The sequence below is a fragment of the Diplotaxodon limnothrissa genome, linkage group LG19, assembly GCF_057381915.1.
Source record: "Diplotaxodon limnothrissa isolate DT_005_m linkage group LG19, D_limnothrissa_male_GT1.1, whole genome shotgun sequence".
NCBI lineage: Eukaryota > Metazoa > Chordata > Actinopteri > Cichliformes > Cichlidae > Diplotaxodon > Diplotaxodon limnothrissa.
The window spans coordinates 9306545-9322929 of NC_140614.1; the positions used below are offsets into that span (position 1 = coordinate 9306545).

Consider the following 16385-nt stretch of genomic DNA (forward strand, 5'->3'; position numbering starts at 1 on the left):
CATAAAAAAGTTGCTCTAAATATAACAGAGTTTTTCAAAAAGTTGCTTTTAACTCGAGGAGTTACTAAATTGCGGTTTGTTGAAAATCGTGTACTACGGTTATGTATTTCATCTGGATATTGCAACTGAGCAGAAAAAAAATATGGTGTGTTTACCAGTATTGCTTTCTTTAAAAATACAAGTAAGCCATAGTATAATTTAGCTTGTGCAGAAAGCCAAGAATGTTTATCATGCATTTTATCAATATTTGTATAGTATGAACACCTTAACACTAATCTGGCCACCTTGTTCTGGACTAACTGAAGTCTGTTCAGATCTGTCTTATTAGCTGCTGACCAAATGATTGATCAGTACTCTAGATCAGCGGTCCCCAACCTTTTTTGCGCCACGGACCGGCCTTTAAGGTGTCACGGAAAAATACAACAAAATAAAACTAGTACCGGTACCGAAAAAAAGAAGATTTATTCATAACACACGTGAAAAGACCCAGGAAAACCAAGTTAACGATAAAAACGATAACAAAATAACGCTGAAAACCGATAAAAACCAGTTATCTGTCATATGAATGTGAAGACAAATTGATTTGTTTAAATAACTATTTTTATCTGAACAGCACTCTACCTTTAAAATATTACATGCAGCAGACGTTTTCTCAGTCTGCCTCTGTTGGAGGTGATGTTGGTAGCACCGGCTCTGGAATATTTTAAAGCCTATATTATCAAAAGTATTCACTTACCCATCCAAATCATTGAATTCAGTTGTTTCAAACACTTCCATGGCCACAGGTATGTAAAATCAAGCATGTAGACGTGCAGCTTTGCTACTAAATATTCCACAGTCAGCTGTTGGTAGTATTGTAACAAAGTGGAAGCGATTGGGAACAACAGCAACTCAGGTACAATCAAAGAGCGGATTCAGCAGATGCTGAGGTGCATAGAGTGCAGAGATCACCAACTTTCTGCAGAGTCAATCACTACAGACCTCCAAACTTCATGTGGCCTTCAGATTACCTTAAGAACAGAAGATGGAGAGCTTTATAGAATGGGTTTCCATGGCTGCATCAAGCCTTATATCAGCAAGCAGAATTCAAAGCATCAGATGCAGTGGTGTAAAGCCTGTTGCCACTGGATTCTAGAGCAGCGGAGACATGTTTCTGGACGAATCATGCTTCTCCATCTGGCAACTCAATGTACGAGTCTGTGTTTGGTGGTTGCCAGGAGAACCATACTTGTCTGACTGCACTGTACCAAATATAAAGTTTGGTGGAGGGGGGTTATGGTGTGGGGTTGTTTTTCAGGAGTTGGGCTCAGTCCCTTAGCTCCAGTGAAAGGAACTCTTAATGCTTCACCATACCAAGACATTTTGGACACTTTCATGCTGCCAACTTTGTGGGAACAGTTTGGGGATTGCCCCTTCCTGTTCCAACATAACTGCACACCAGTGCACAAAGCAAGGTCCATAAAGACATGGATGGGAGAATTTATGGAAGAACCTGACTGGCTTGCACAGTCCTGTTCTCAACCCAACAGAACACCTTTGGGATAAACTACAGCAGCAAGCCCTTCTCATCCAAGATCAGTGTCTGGCCTCACAAATGCACTTCTGAAAAAATGTTCAGAAATTCCCATAAACATACTCCTGAACCTCGTGGAAAGCCTCCCCAAAAGAGTCAAAGCTGTTATAGCTGCAAAGGGTCGGCCAACATCATATTTAACCCTATGGATTAAGAATGGAATGTCACTCAAGTTTGAGGCCTTTATAGGCAGACCCACACAACCCTCAGCAGTGGCCTGGCCACTGTGGGGTCCTCGCAAAATTCCCTCTTAGCAAAAAGGCAAAATTGTGATGGGTCAAACACAGGCTGGCCTACTTGGGGTCTATATAGAGGCTTCAAATGGCAAAACTGCTGTGGGATAAGCACCTTCCAAATATATTTTATGCCACTTCTTTCATTAAATTCATTCCGATCAGCTGCTGTGGATCCAGAGCGGGGTTACACTCGGACATTGTCAGTCATGCTTCCTGGAACAGACCTCTGCTGTGTGTTCAGACTCCTGTCCGACCACCACCTGGCTCAGCGAGTCCAAGAAACATTCCTGAACGTCACTGAAGTCGGAAACGAGTGCGGCCGAAGGAATTCCTTTCACAGAAATTACGCATCACAATCACCTCATGGTGCCATGACTTGCAGAGACAGAGTGAGAGTTTAGAGAGTAAATATGAAGCAGGGTGGTGCTGACCGATGTTAAAAAGTGAGCTCGGTATTCGTTTCAGTACTGCATACAGTTTGGAGGCCATGCAAAAAGAGACCTTTTAATTCTGCATATTGTAGCATATCAAGTATATTATAATAACCACCATAAAATCCAAAGACTACAATTTCAGTACTGCTAGTTTGGGGTGCTTCTTCATCTTTATTGGCTGAGCTTCTCAAAACCAGATTGAGCCTTTTGAAAGGTCCAAAAAGCAGTCGTGACCTGGATTGTACTAAATCGGTTTAAACTCCTAATTAACTGCCTTGGGGCTCAGTGATTACTGCAGTTGCCGCCACATACAGCTTAAAGATCTTGTACCATTTAAAACTTTTGTGAAACCCTCAGTTTTTGTCAAAAAATGTTTTCAGATAAGGTTTCCCCATAATTAACTACAACATCCATAACTGAAATCTGTTATGTCAGAAGCTCTAAATGTGTTGTGTTTCCAAGCTCTTAAATACTGTAGGATGTGTCTCATCATTTTGCCTTGAAAGACTATCAAAAGTAACTTCAAAGTTGTCAGTGCATCTGTCTGTCTGCTTGTCCAGGAATGGGTCCGATCTACATGAATGAGGTGAAGTGCCTCGGGCAGGAGAGGTCCATCTGGGACTGCCCCGTTAAAAACATCACATCAGAGAACTGCCAGCACTCAGAGGACGCTGCTGTTCGCTGCAACGTGCCTTACATGGGCCTCGAGACCTCGGTCAGACCTGAACTTACTCACTAAAATGTTTCATTTAAAAGTTGTTAATTTGAGAAATTCTTGTTGTTTTATATGGAATTCATAGCAAATAGACTTACTTTTCTAAACAGGCTGAATGATTCGAATGTTTAGATTGTTTCTATCTTCTACAGGGGGGATAGGAAAGAAGTTAAATATTGTCTTATTTCACACTGTTTATTTTAATATCTTTTCTGGCCTTCAGTAGAAGCTGCTTTAGTCGTCTTTGTGCACAAAAATGTGAGATTTAGAGCTAACAGTAAGAACAATCTCACATCTGTTCTCAACCAATAATCCTTCGGTACTGTTGTCACAAAAAAGCTCATTGGCCAAATCCTCAGTTTGAGTTTCACATTTGTCTGCTTTGAATGAGTTTCCTTGTTGAGTTGCTGAAAAAGCAAATCAAAATGTTTTAAAAAAATCTAAAGCTTTTTCTGACAGCAGTGACCTCTTCTGAAACCCGAGTATTTCTGGTTACACTTCTCCTTGTGTAGATACACACAGACGGCGGGCTAAAACCTCCTGAAATTAGATACTATCATCAAAATAAACCTTCAGAAAATGTAATCTCATTAATTATCATCTGTAGTAAAACATGTATTGATTTTTCATGAAGTAGCCTGTAATATTTTAGACATAATTAGAGGTTGTTCACAAGAGAAAACCCGTCTCTTTGTGCATCTACACTTTGCTTTGTGGTTCCTAACCCCTTGGTCCCGCACAGATCCGAATCACAGGAGGACGAACCCGCTATGAGGGCCGTGTCGAGGTGCTGACCTCGGACCCTAATGGGACACAGAGCTGGGGTCTGATCTGTGGTGAAAACTGGAGCACCAAGGAGGCCATGGTGGCCTGTAGGCAACTGGGCTTGGGCTACGCTAACCAGGGCCTGCAAGTAGGTTATTAACACCGCCAAGGACAACATTCTGCAACAGAGTAAACTGTTGTCTTTTTTGGTACATATAAATCATATGGAAATATAATATACTGTCATGTACACCCAATGGCCTTTCATTTTAGTTTGTTTTTAAGGCTTCAGTGTTGTTAAAAGTGAAGAAACTCCTTGTTTAGACGACTGTATCTGCAGTTGACTGTATTCAAGGCAACAGTGTACTCAAATAGACAGAATCTAAGACTGGGGAGTGTTCACGCCATAGATTTTGCCTCACATGAGCCTGGTGCATTTAAAATGTGGTCTGCAATGGTGGATTCTGTGGTAGCAGATTTAGATTTGAAATCATACAATCAGTCTTCTAATGGACTACTGATCTATGGTTGCTGTCATTTAAGTACTAGTCCATTATTTTTGTAATTGTATCACCAAAATCATCCTTAACTGCTTGAATCTGTCAGGATGGATACATAGAAAAAATCCTGTTTCTTCTCATGTGGTAGTTTTCCATTGCCTTCTTACGTTCTGATGAAACTCGAAGTTTTAGCTGTGTAGGTCATGTTGCCTAAGAGGACAGGAGACTTTCCATTTTCTTCCGGGCACCAATACTCTGTCGCCTTAAAGACAGTAGTGTAGTAAACTCCAGATGCCGACATCCTCAAAAAAGTTGCAGCTGTTTTTCTGTTTCTGAGATGCTGAATCCAGCTTCTCTGGCAGTAGCTGCAGGGGCATGTTTACCGGCACGTAATCATGAAGCACTCAGCTCATCACAGGCACACGCACCACAGAGTGCAATAAATGAAACGGCCACTGAGTGTGCAGCTTTTTTTTCTTTTGGTGCATAAATGCTCAAATATATAACATTTGTAGTAATGACTAACGTAGACTTAAATTGTTGCAGTATATGTTTTAAGAATATATTTGAGCATGCATTCATGAACATGTGACAGCATATTATAATTTACATATGGGTAGATGTTTCTTTCTCTGTCTGGGGAAAAAAACAAAACAAACACTTTCGTGCAAGTGAAGCTTCTAATCTGACCCAAAACCGCTCGCCACCAAAGTGATGTGGTGACCTCATGTGGAAACCATGTCGATGTTTTCATCGCCTAGAAAAGACTAACCAAACTGCTGCTTCGACAACACACTTTCTACTGTGGGAGGACTGGATATGAACATTGACAGGTTTAGCTTAGACAGTTCAGAGACAGGACAGGAAGTGTGTCCCCTCACTGACTCCCAGCAGGAAAACTCTGCAGATCCGGATAGTGGGCGGCCGGAGCAGTTATGAGGGCCGGGTGGAGGTTCAGGTTGGGTCCAAGTGGGGCACAGTGTGCAGCACAGGCTGGACCACAAAGGAAGCCATGGTGGTTTGCAGGCAGCTAGGGCTCGGCTACTCCATGCATGCCATCACTGTAAGTAGGAATGAAGACTTAAATCACACATGAACAAAACATGCACACAAGTAATGATAGCACAGACTGTGATATTGCTGATGTGATATTCAGGATTGCAGTAGAAGCACTATGAAGTTGAAGAAACATAGATTTGAATTACAAGTATGTTGTGTTTTACATTTCTTACTATAAACTTTTGTCTTTCTTTCTGTAAAAACTGAGGAAAGCTCACAGGAAAACTGACCAAAAAACCCCCCCAAATTGCTGAATTTAACTGACAGCATTTAGAAAATTCTAAAAGCTAGTGAAGCTCTTCAGACCCTCATATTTGTCACAGTGACTGATATAAAGTGAACAATTCAAACCTACAAAAAGCTATTTGTAAGAAATATGTAGAAGTTCAAAATTGAACTTTGCAGAATCCAATTTTTGTAAACAATATTGCTTAAAAATGTTATTCTAGGTAGATCATAGTTATTGGTGCAACAGAATTTGAATCCCAGTTCACTGCTGATATTTTGAAGCCAAGCAGAAAACCAAGCAAAATGTGCAGATGTGCAACTTCACTGGCTAAAGTATAAAAAATGGGTAGAACGGACAAGGATGTGCACAATTACAAGGATGTGCTATTGAATTTTCCACTACAGCTAATGAGGCAGATTTCTACTTTGATCACTAGAGAGTGACTGTTGCACGTTATATTTAAAGGTTCGATTAGGCTATTGTTGCGTGAGGTTGAGAAGCCTTGCAGAAAGACTATTGAGTCTCTTAGCATCTGAACAAAGTGGTCATAAAGTCAGCATTACACTGTGTCCTCATTCAGGGGCCAAAAATGAGTCATGAACATCTGTTTTTCAGAACGTAATAGCGCACTGAACTCTGCAGCAGTCTGCGAATGATTTTGTCCTGATCGACGCACCGTGTTTTTTGTTTTTTTTGTCTTTGCACGTGTGCCTGTTTTGTTATATCTCTTTAAGGAAACCTGGTATTGGGACAGCAGTAATGTGACAGACATGGTGATGAGCGGTGTGAAGTGCATGGGAAATGAGATGGCTCTGAGTCAGTGCCAGTACCACAAAACTGTCAGCTGCCAGAGAGCGGCAGCAAAGTTTGCAGCGGGAGTAATCTGCTCAGAGAGTGAGTGACACGGAGACAAACAAAAGCTTTGATTGTTCATATTTATGTAAATCTGCAGCAAGATTAAACTTCTGCTGACCTCATGAAACTCAGTAGCCTTAATGCAATCATCAAACTGCAGAGAAAAGAAAGAATAACTCTTTAAAATTAAGAGAAAGACTTTGATGTGCTTTAAAGACCACATGTATTACCACAAAAAGAATGAGGACCATATCTCAATCCTAACCCTCCTTCTCTATCCAGCGGCCTCTGACCTCGTCCTGAATGCCTCTCTGGTTGAGCAGACAGTTTATATCGAGGATCGCCCTCTGCACATGCTCTACTGCGCTGCAGAGGAGGACTGCCTGTCTAAATCAGCTGCGAAGGCCAACTGGCCATACGGACACCGCCGCTTGCTCCGCTTCTCCTCTCAGATCCACAACATCGGCCGCGCTGACTTCAAGCCAAAAGCTGGACGGCACTCGTGGGTGTGGCACGCCTGTCACGGGTAAGAAACCAGGTCTATTATGAAAACAATAACCTCAATATGTGATTAAAGAATTAAAGGTTAAACCCCGAATAGTGATTTGCATTTCAATCAAAATAAGTTTGTGGAAGTTTAATTTTTTTTATTATAGCAAAAATTTCAGAAGGTCTCTGACTCTCAAAGTCTCAGTGGAAAGACAAAGGAAGAAACTTTTGTTTAGGTTCACGTTGTTAAGGTCTCATCCTGTTAAAAGGGAGTTCTTCCTCCTCACAGTCGCCAATTTCTCACTCATATGAGATCATGTGTTGTTGGGGTTTTCCCTACTTGTTTTAAGGTCTGGGATTAAAGTCAAATTGCTTAAGTTGATCTGGATTTATTTGAAAAAGGAAAAGAAAAATATTTATAACACGTTAGGTGATCCACACATACTGGTAAATCAGTTTTGGGAGTATCTTCCTGTTCCCAAAATCGTGTTAAAACAAAATTCACCATTGAAGCAGAAAAGTAGGTATGAATAAACTGACCAAATGAACATAGGAGATAACTATGTTTATTATTATTTCATTTAAAAAGGACTAGAGTCTAGTATAACTCCAGTCTATGTGTTTTTGTTTAGTCTGTGAGAAACAAAAAATGTGCTCAGACTGGCGGAAAGAAGGTAGGAAGGGTGCTTATGTCTGCTATTCAGATAACAGCAGAGGACCAATTGTGTTTATCCAGTAACATGACTGGTATGAACTGACTGAGTGTTTAGACTTTGGGGATAAGTGTTCACAGGTCATATATTTGAGGCGTTAGTATATCTATTAAAAACATCTCCTAGTATTGCATTGTTAGAATGAGCATCAACCTAATGCACTTCCTGTGTTATCTTTGGTTTTTATCATTTTGCCAAATATACAACATGTCAGAAATTCCTGTAAAGTCATCCTGTTATCACCATGTAGATTCCAGATATAAGCAAATACCATAACGGACATCAGTGTGTGGTCAGTCATCAAAAGAGAAATACAGGATATAAAAGATAACATTTACTTCTTTTTATATTAAATACAGCCACTACCACAGTATGGATATATTTACCCACTATGATTTGCTGAATGCCAACGGTACCAAAGTGGCAGAGGGACACAAAGCCAGTTTCTGTCTGGAGGACACAGACTGTCAAGAAGGTCAGAATGATGATTTCCTTTTAATGAATTTATTATCAAATAAACATGACCAGAAAATTCCCTAACGACCTTTTTGCATTGCTGCTAGTCTTTCAAACATATCTCACTGAATCTGTCTCTTCTTCTGGGACATTAAGGCATTTCTAAACGATACGAGTGCGCCAATTTTGGCGATCAGGGCATCACCGTGGGCTGCTGGGATTTGTACCGTCATGACATTGACTGCCAGTGGATTGACATCACAGACATCAAACCTGGAAATTACATTATGCAGGTGAGACTGTGGGACTCAGTGTGTAGAAACCTATTTGAGAGAGTTATAATGGAAATTCAAAGCACAGAACCGCAAAAATGGTGACGTTCAGATTGGTTTTACCCACATGAGGCCAGTTTCAGAGCTCTTTGGCAGATTCATATATATATTTCAGTGCTAGTAAAGGCAAACAAGGATAGATGATGCTTTGATTGATTGTACTTCAGCTGCCGTCTTTCAGTTTATCGTGCTAATACTGGAGCTTCAGTAAGCCAGCAGATCTATTACCACTGCACTTATACCTGTTAGAAACAAATTGCCATAATCAACAACAAAACATTGCCATGGCAACACGGCTATGTCGTCTTCAGAATTTAATTGTAGTACAAAGAGTTGATTGAACAAAGTGTGACAATCTCTATAAATGGAGATGTTTTGACTCTTTGCCTATCTTGAGCCAAATGTGAGGCCATCTGTTCAACAACTTAACACTTGGCCAAAACTGAGTCATGGAACAATGATCGCAAGCACAGCAGCAAATCTACAGCAGAATGGTTGACAAAGAAAAGAAGTCAACACTTCAACCTGACTGAGATGCTGTGGTGTCACCTTAAGAGTGCTGTGCATGCGATTCAATAAACCGAAACAATGCTGCAGAGAAGAGTGGGCCAAAATTCCTCCACGACGACGTGAGAGGCTGATAAAGTCACAGATTATTGCTTCATGTTATTGTTGCTAAATGGTTTCTACAAGCTACTGAATCATGGGGTATACTTAGCTTCTTACCTTTGTTTTTCGCAGGACTGAATCTCAGTGTTTCTCTGCAGGAAATAAAAAAGTACTTAATTTTTTAAAGAGCTCCACACATAATAACACCTACAGGGCAGATTAAGAAAGTTGATCTCCATAGTTTTCTTTTTTTATTTCTTTGAAAGTCCTGTTTTCAGGTCCAGGGAATAAAGTACAGCTTCATCGCTCTTTTTCTATGGGGAACTCTTCTCTTTAACTTCTCTTATACTCAATTCTGCATATATTCTGCATTTTCGTGTGCTTAGTATACTTAGTTTTGGGTCACACAGCTTGTCTGACCATAAAACCAACAGAGTAAGAATAGTTTATCTAATACTTCTCCTCTGTTCAGGTTGTAATCAATCCAAACTATGAAGTGGCTGAGAGCGACTTCACCAACAACGCCATGAAGTGCAACTGCAAGTACGACGGACATCGGATCTGGTTCCACAACTGCCACATTGGTAAGCAGTGGAAAGCAGTGAGACTACCAGATAATGATAATGATAATAAAATGTACTCTTATTGGCATCTCTGACCACCTTTACTGATTATTTGATCTCCCTGCAGGGGATGCATTGAGCGAGGAGGCAGAGAGGAGATTTGAGAAATATCCCGGACAGCTGAATAACAAGATTTCTTAATCGCCAGTAACTTCCCAGCAACTTAGAAACCAAAGCGGGAATAAAGATACACCTCACTAACTCAGAAAGAAAGACACAAACCTTTTGTCTTCAGGTGCTAAAACGGATCCCCGCCACATATCTCTAGATTTGTAGTCACTGAAGCAGCGAGCGTGTGCTCTACGTGTGAATTATTTTACTTGAATATTCAAGTGGTAATTTTTCGTGTAGTCTGAGGTGAGTGCGTGCTATATTTTTACTGCAAATTAAAATTTTATAAAGTCAGTGAGACAGTCTCCTGTGTATGATCGACCTTTTATATTCTGTTCTGTTTATGAGTTATGACTGGGTTTTTTACATTTTTTTAAATCACCATAAAGAGAAAAGCTTCAATGTTTTGCAGATATATATATATACAGAGATGCTTTTAAACCGCTTGTTTAAGTAATAACATCTGCCTTTGTGTTTACAGTATTTTGTGAATGTATTTATTGCCAACATGGAGGCACTAAAGAATCATTCTGGGTCAACAGCAGTATTTGGACCAGTTTGAAGCCATCGTTAGCTTTAGTGCACACACGTACTTTAATAATCTTTGAGAGATTAATGGGCAAAGGCCAAAGAAAGCTACAGTTACAGTTAGATTTGTTGTATTTACTCTGATGTAATCACATCTGCTGCACCAAATAAAACAGAGAAAAACCTCCTGAGACTCGTTTGACCGGGAATGATTCACTGCAACAATACTGAAGCTGTAAAGCAGCTGTTTTCAGTGCCTGTAAACACAGTCTGCTACAGATATACCAGCCACACCGGTGGAAAAAAAGCAGCATACTTTGGTGTTACAAAAAAAATGGTCTCTGGTATTGTATCATGCTGGTATTTTACTTTTCCCGCAATTATTTTGTGGTCATGTGGACCACTGCTCCAACGGTATGCTCCAACAGAACAATAGCACTTTTGTTTTGGTTCCTCGCACTGAGCCAGCAGCTGACTGCACAAATCCAACAATGACCTACTGCAGCAGTAAAGAGTCAGATTATGGTCAAAGATCATTTTGATTTAAAGTATGATAGATATATGAGTTTTTCAAAAGATGATCTGTTAACCTAAGCCTATTTTATAAAGACAGGCAGGAATCCTCCAACCCATCTGGCAGATAGACAAAGAGGTCTGCAGGGCTGATTGCTCAGTTAAATTAAAAGAAAATCAGGTGGGCTGACTAAGACAGAGCTCTCAAACCAGTTGTCAGCTGTGTGCTTCTAAGCCCAGAGTTCAAATCAATCCACTGTTAATCTCAGTCTTCACTGCCCGCGGTGGAACAATCCCGTTAACCTCCCTTACTAATCACATCAACCGTGTGCACAACATTGCAGCGGCTCAGCAGCAGAGCTGGTATGCACCTGTTTGTAAGATCTGAATGTGATTATTAATCACTTAATTGTGTCTATAGTGTAAGAAAACACACAAAAAAAAGGCCATCGCAGCTTCCTAACACTTTGAAATTGCTTAATAACAGAAATGTTTAATGTACAGTGATACATAATATATGAAACAAAAATGTACGGGATCCACTGAAGAAGGTGGAACCATAGAAAGTTTCTGCTTACATATTAGAGCAGGTTAATATGTATGATATCATGGAAACGTGGTTTAAAAATGAAGCTATTTGGGAATAACAGGATAAATGCAGAATTTCCTAATCATTTTGTGCACTCTATCAATGCAGCATGAGGACCAAAAATGAAAAGAAATAACAAGGAAAATCCTCCAGGTTTACTAAACAATAAAGGAACACTCTGTGTTTATATGTAATGTTATTGGTGGCCTTTTCTTGCTTCAGCTGCTGCTGGCTGCTTGGGTTTCTCTTGAGGTTTTTGCCTGTCATCATCATCTCATCAGCCTGCACACCTGGCCTAACAGAAGAGGATTACGCCGCTTCAGCAGAGCGGTGTCACACACATAAGCTGGCTAATGTTCTACTGAGTAATCAGACAGGCCCATGCAGAGAGATGGGCGCCACCCAGAGGGCTGCAGCTAAAAGTGCATCCACTCCAAGTGGATGCCTCAATCTCTTTCCCCCCTCTAAGGTTTACTAGGGTAGCTCTACATCATTCACAGTTCAAACTAATCCTTATTGGAGCAGCCCCTCGGTCTGTCATCTATCTGAAACAAGCCATACTAGCTCATCTCTCTCTTTAAGGGTAAACAGCAGGTAGGTGAGGCTGCTGTGTTTGAGAAGAGAGGATATGGACTCTCACTGACATCACAAGGAGCCAAAAGCAGGAAAAAGGAAGCTGAAAAGCTGAAAGGGAGCCTTTAAAAAGCAGCCTGAAGCCTGAGCGTCACTGGGGATACTTTTACACACCTCCCCATCTGAAAATTTGTTCAGATTTAACATTTAGAGGTGGGACTCGCCAGATACCTCACAATATATTATTGCAAATTTCAACATTTTGCAATATGCTGAGTATTGCAATAAATATATTATGATTTATCACCTTAATTTCAACTTTAAATTATGTCCTCGGTTAAATTTAGTCAGAATCTGTTTTATCCAGTGACATAACGTTATCTCACTTCAGTTTTGGGGGGTTTATTTTGGATGGCAAATAAGATTGTCACCAAAACTGCCATGAATGTTGTTGTAAGATGGAATCAAGCTTCTATTGGCAAACAATTTGGCAATTACATGCAATCTGTTTGTGATAGTAAAGCAAATAACTGTGAAAAATTATCGAAAATCCAATATTTTTGATGTCTGCATAGACAGAAATTCACATGTAACGATTACTTTTCCACTCAGCAACCTTCCTCTTGTATAGGAACATAACCAGAATACAATCAGCTGGTAGCCAGTTGAGTCGAAACCCCTGGAGTTGCTGTCACTGACAGAGGCTCAGTCGGATCATGAACAAACATTTAGTCACCGCAAGCCACTAATGTATTCATTTATAGTTTGTGTAGCTACATGGAAGCTGCTGTCCTATTTTTACTTGTGCGACTGAGCTTTACTTTTGAGCCGATTTAATCTAAGTTCTCTCAGGTAACATTATCTCAGAATGGCGGTACATGGGATGAGACCTCTTGCTCAGTGTTACCAGAGGATGCATGCATGTATATAATACGACTCAATATCCTACTCAGCATGCAGAATGCACCATTGTTGAGTCGTGCTAATTATTTCACTGGACTATAATCCCTGACACAGGAAATGTAGAGCTAACATTGAACCTCAGATTGTACTTGCACAGATTGGGGTTTTGAACCTTTAGGGAGAGACCCGCCTAAGTTTTGTGCATATTGAAATCAGATTAAATTTCATGTGCAATCAAGGTAAGAAAATGCATTTTAATACCATGGTTCAACATAAAGACCAGTTATCATCATGAAGTCAATATAAACAGATCCTGACCATGTAGGTGTGTAATGGTCCTTAGCCTCCAAAATGAAGCAGAAAAATGAAGTCCCGTTCTTCAGCAGCCGTTTCAATGCTGTTTACATTAATTTACCCTAAAACTCATGACAAATGCCAGCAATGATTACATGTTGTGGTGACGCATGACTTAAATAAGGGACCATATGAAGCAGACACATGGGGAAAATAAAGGCTGTGTGACCTTGAGGTGAAACTACTAGGTCCAGCTGTGAGCGGATGATGCCACGCCGGAAATGTTTTTTAAAAGAAGATTTTTTTTCCAGCTTAAAGGTGTTGAAATGCTCCTCCAGAGGGAGTTGGATCACTGAACTGCCGGATTAGTCCGGACCACAACAGAGTCATGTCTGTGCATCCAGTCGTTTCACTGCAGGACTGTCTGTTTGATGACTTTCCCTTCTTTGTTAACGGCAAAGTTGTAATTCTTTGGATTGTCCAGTGCCTCCTCGATTCGTTGATCCAAGTTCTCCGTGGTGATGAAGTTCTTTACTTCCTCCTGAAAGAAAATGAAAGTTTTGTCAGTTTATCACTATGTTCCCTTTGCTCTACTTGCATAGTTTGGATGCAGAAACAACCCCTACCTGCAGCTGCAAAATCTCCCTCTCTTTTTCTTTGATGAATTCTTGCTGTTCCTGTTCCCGCTGAATGGCAGCTTCAATCTTCTTGCGCTCAGCTTCCTCTGCTTCTTTCTGGACCCTCAGAATTCTGAAATGATTTCCCCCCCAAAAAAACATCACTTTTAGAATGAGACAGTTTCCATTCTGCAAGTGGAAGAAAGACACAAAGAGTGTATTCATGTCATCATCTTTTCTGCTCACCTGGCTTTCAGCATGCGCAGGTTCTCCTCGTTGTTCCAGCCCATCAGGGCTCGGTGCTCCTCCGCCTCCTGCCTCGCCCTCTCCTCCGCCTGGGAGCCCGTCTCCTCCTCGTACTTCTTTCGTAGCACCTCCTCCTTAAACTCCAAACTGACACACATAAAGAAAACTAAATACTCCAATCACACTGTCTTTACTCCAAATCTTAAAGTACACCAAGCATGTATCGTTTCATGTTTCTGAGACACTCTTAGTCACAGATTTGTGTGTAAGAGGTTCGAGAAATTGTTTACGAAGTCGTGTTCGAGTTCAGCTTTTTTAAAGCAACACAGAATATCTTTAAGACTGACGGGGAGCTCACTAAGTTGGAGTGACTATTTGTCACGGGAAACTGATTTTGACATACTGTCATTTAAACGTACCGGAGCGCCCTCATGATCAGCTTGTATTCCGTGTATCTCTCTTTGAGAACTACCATCTCCACCGGATCGACGGGGGGAGGCACTTTGATTCGCCCTTCTTTGGACTTGGCTACCGGGTCGGTGCGAGACTTTCGGCCCCGGACAGCTTCCACGAGCACGGCACTCCTGGGCGCTAAGAGCCGCGCCACCTGCACGCTCCTCCCGCCGATTACCTGGAACATGTCAGCGTCTAAATATGGGAACAGGTGCCGATTCCTAGATGCTAAATGTAACGCTTAATGAGAGCATTTGAGTTTGAAATCTGCGGTCTAGGTTAACATTAGGGCACAAATGTTATCGACCTAACACGGCAGCCATTTTGCTGCCCTCTGACCAGCGGAAGTGATTAGCAACGAACGAGCTGCGCATGCTTGACTGCCTCCTGGAGGTTAGCAAAGGTTAGTTAGGTACAGAATAAGCTATCAATAGTTATCAAGATAACAAACTAGGTTAAACAGCGTAATACACGCTGTTTTCTAAATATATTAAACGTGAGACACAAGAGTAAAGCCATTTCTACGAAAAATATTTTATATTATTTTATTGATATCTCTCGGATTGACATTTTCAGTGGGATAATAATTTCACGTTTGTGGAGTATTTCAATTAAGAATTGTGAATAATTATAAGTCAGAGGGGGTGTCAAATGGACAAAAAGGGTCCAGTCCGGCCCGTGGATAGCTTTGTGGAAAATGTGGAACTTTCAGAGGAGGAGGCCATTTATGGTGAACCTTAAACTGTATTTTAAATTTTTGGTTTTAGTGTTTTTACTGAAGAAGAGATAACTTATGACCTGTCATACACCAGAGTAAGTAGACTTCTGGATGAAGGTTAATTACAGGAAAATTAGTTTTTCTGTTCGTGGTATTCATTTTAATAACAGAAACGTTCCTTCCTGTTCACTATTTACAATAAAAATTCCTAGTTGTTAAAAAGTAATGGAATTGTTTCTGTGAATTCACAAATAATTGTCCTACATTTCTTTATTTCCTTTAAAGTGTGAACCCAGCTGACATGTTCCTTTAATTTACTGCAGGAAGTATTATTGAAATTACACCTTTAAAAAGATCTGAGAGATTAAATGTGTAGTTAAGCTTCTTTACATTGAAAGAAACAAATTTTGATGTGTATTTTGAAAGCTTTTTAGGCAATAGCTTCATTAGTTCAGCCCACTTAAGAGGAAATATAGCTGTATGTATACATTTGTTGTCTTCGTGATTCTTCTTCTTTCTTTCAAGGTTGAGCAGCTTGACGCCTGATGTCAGACCGGTGACTGATGATCCTGCTGAGGCAATATATCAACACATTACAGGTAGAGACGCCTTACCAGCAGCATGGAATGATGGGAAATGGTGCAGTGCCGCTGTGTGTCGGTCGGTGACATTGAGCGCTGTAAGTAAAAAGAAACTGTGTGGGAATGCAATCTTAAACAGCAAAATGGCACCATTGTTACTGTTATATGGGATTTTCAAGTAGGATATTTACAGCAGCCTTAAACACAAATAAAAAAACCAAACCTGGTCTCAGGTATCAAATGGTAGTTGCAATTATTTTATCATTCCCGCACATTTTATTTTCTAATTTCCCAGAATGTCTTTAATATTTGACAAAACCCCAAATATGATTGAATGAGACATTATTTTGGACACATTTGTGTTACTAAGGAATGATGTTGAGCTTTGTAAATTGGTGATTAAAAGTTTTTTTACCTTTAATATGTATTTTGGACATTAGAAGGTGTCATTCAACTGCTAATGCCTAACAGGTAAGTTTATTAACTTGCATCTGGAGCTAAAATTAGGCTGCATTGATGTCAGGGTGTGTGCTTTAGCTTTTTGTCTCCTAAACATCTTTAAAGGTGTGAAATGAAACTAAAAAATATGACACATGCTGCAGGTGAGTTATATGTTTATTCAGCTTGTTGCCGGCTGTTACAGGTACACCAGTTACAGGTGCAGACTTTGT

General features: G+C 40.4%; 2 protein-coding genes across 3 annotated transcripts in view; one reads left to right on the forward strand and one right to left on the reverse strand.

Annotated features, from left to right (window-relative positions):
• loxl3b (lysyl oxidase-like 3b) overlaps window positions 1–10409 on the forward strand; it is a 32231-nt gene extending 21822 nt beyond the window's left edge. For both annotated transcript variants that reach the window (XM_085342455.1, XM_085342456.1), the window contains 8 exons: window positions 2804–2958; window positions 3701–3871; window positions 6246–6405; window positions 6649–6892; window positions 7928–8043; window positions 8181–8317; window positions 9438–9549; window positions 9656–10409. In XM_085342455.1, the coding sequence (XP_085198581.1) occupies window positions 2804–2958; window positions 3701–3871; window positions 6246–6405; window positions 6649–6892; window positions 7928–8043; window positions 8181–8317; window positions 9438–9549; window positions 9656–9729 (1169 nt within the window). In that variant the 3' untranslated portion in view covers window positions 9730–10409. The remainder of the gene's footprint in view (window positions 1–2803; window positions 2959–3700; window positions 3872–6245; window positions 6406–6648; window positions 6893–7927; window positions 8044–8180; window positions 8318–9437; window positions 9550–9655) is intronic.
• A 2649-nt stretch (window positions 10410–13058) lies between these two features.
• On the reverse strand, window positions 13059–14737 carry mrps26 (mitochondrial ribosomal protein S26). The gene is made up of 4 exons (XM_085343214.1): window positions 14382–14737; window positions 13963–14109; window positions 13726–13849; window positions 13059–13640 (listed from the first exon to the last, which is right to left on the reverse strand). The coding sequence occupies exons 1-4, from the start codon at window positions 14600–14602 to the stop codon at window positions 13509–13511; spliced, it is 624 nt and encodes a 207-aa protein (XP_085199340.1). The 5' UTR covers window positions 14603–14737; the 3' UTR covers window positions 13059–13508.
• Window positions 14738–16385: the final 1648 nt, after the last annotated feature.

Bases quoted from the DNA above. Each gene is read 5' to 3' on its own strand.
- mrps26 (XM_085343214.1), bottom strand. From the start codon at position 14,602: ATGTTCCAGGTAATCGGCGGGAGGAGCGTGCAGGTGGCGCGGCTCTTA. The intron at 13,850-13,962 runs GTGAGCAGAAAA...AAATCATTTCAG, and splicing joins CTGCGCATGCTGAAAGCCAG to AATTCTGAGGGTCCAGAAAG. The intron at 13,641-13,725 runs GTAGGGGTTGTT...ATTTTCTTTCAG, and splicing joins GGGAGATTTTGCAGCTGCAG to GAGGAAGTAAAGAACTTCAT.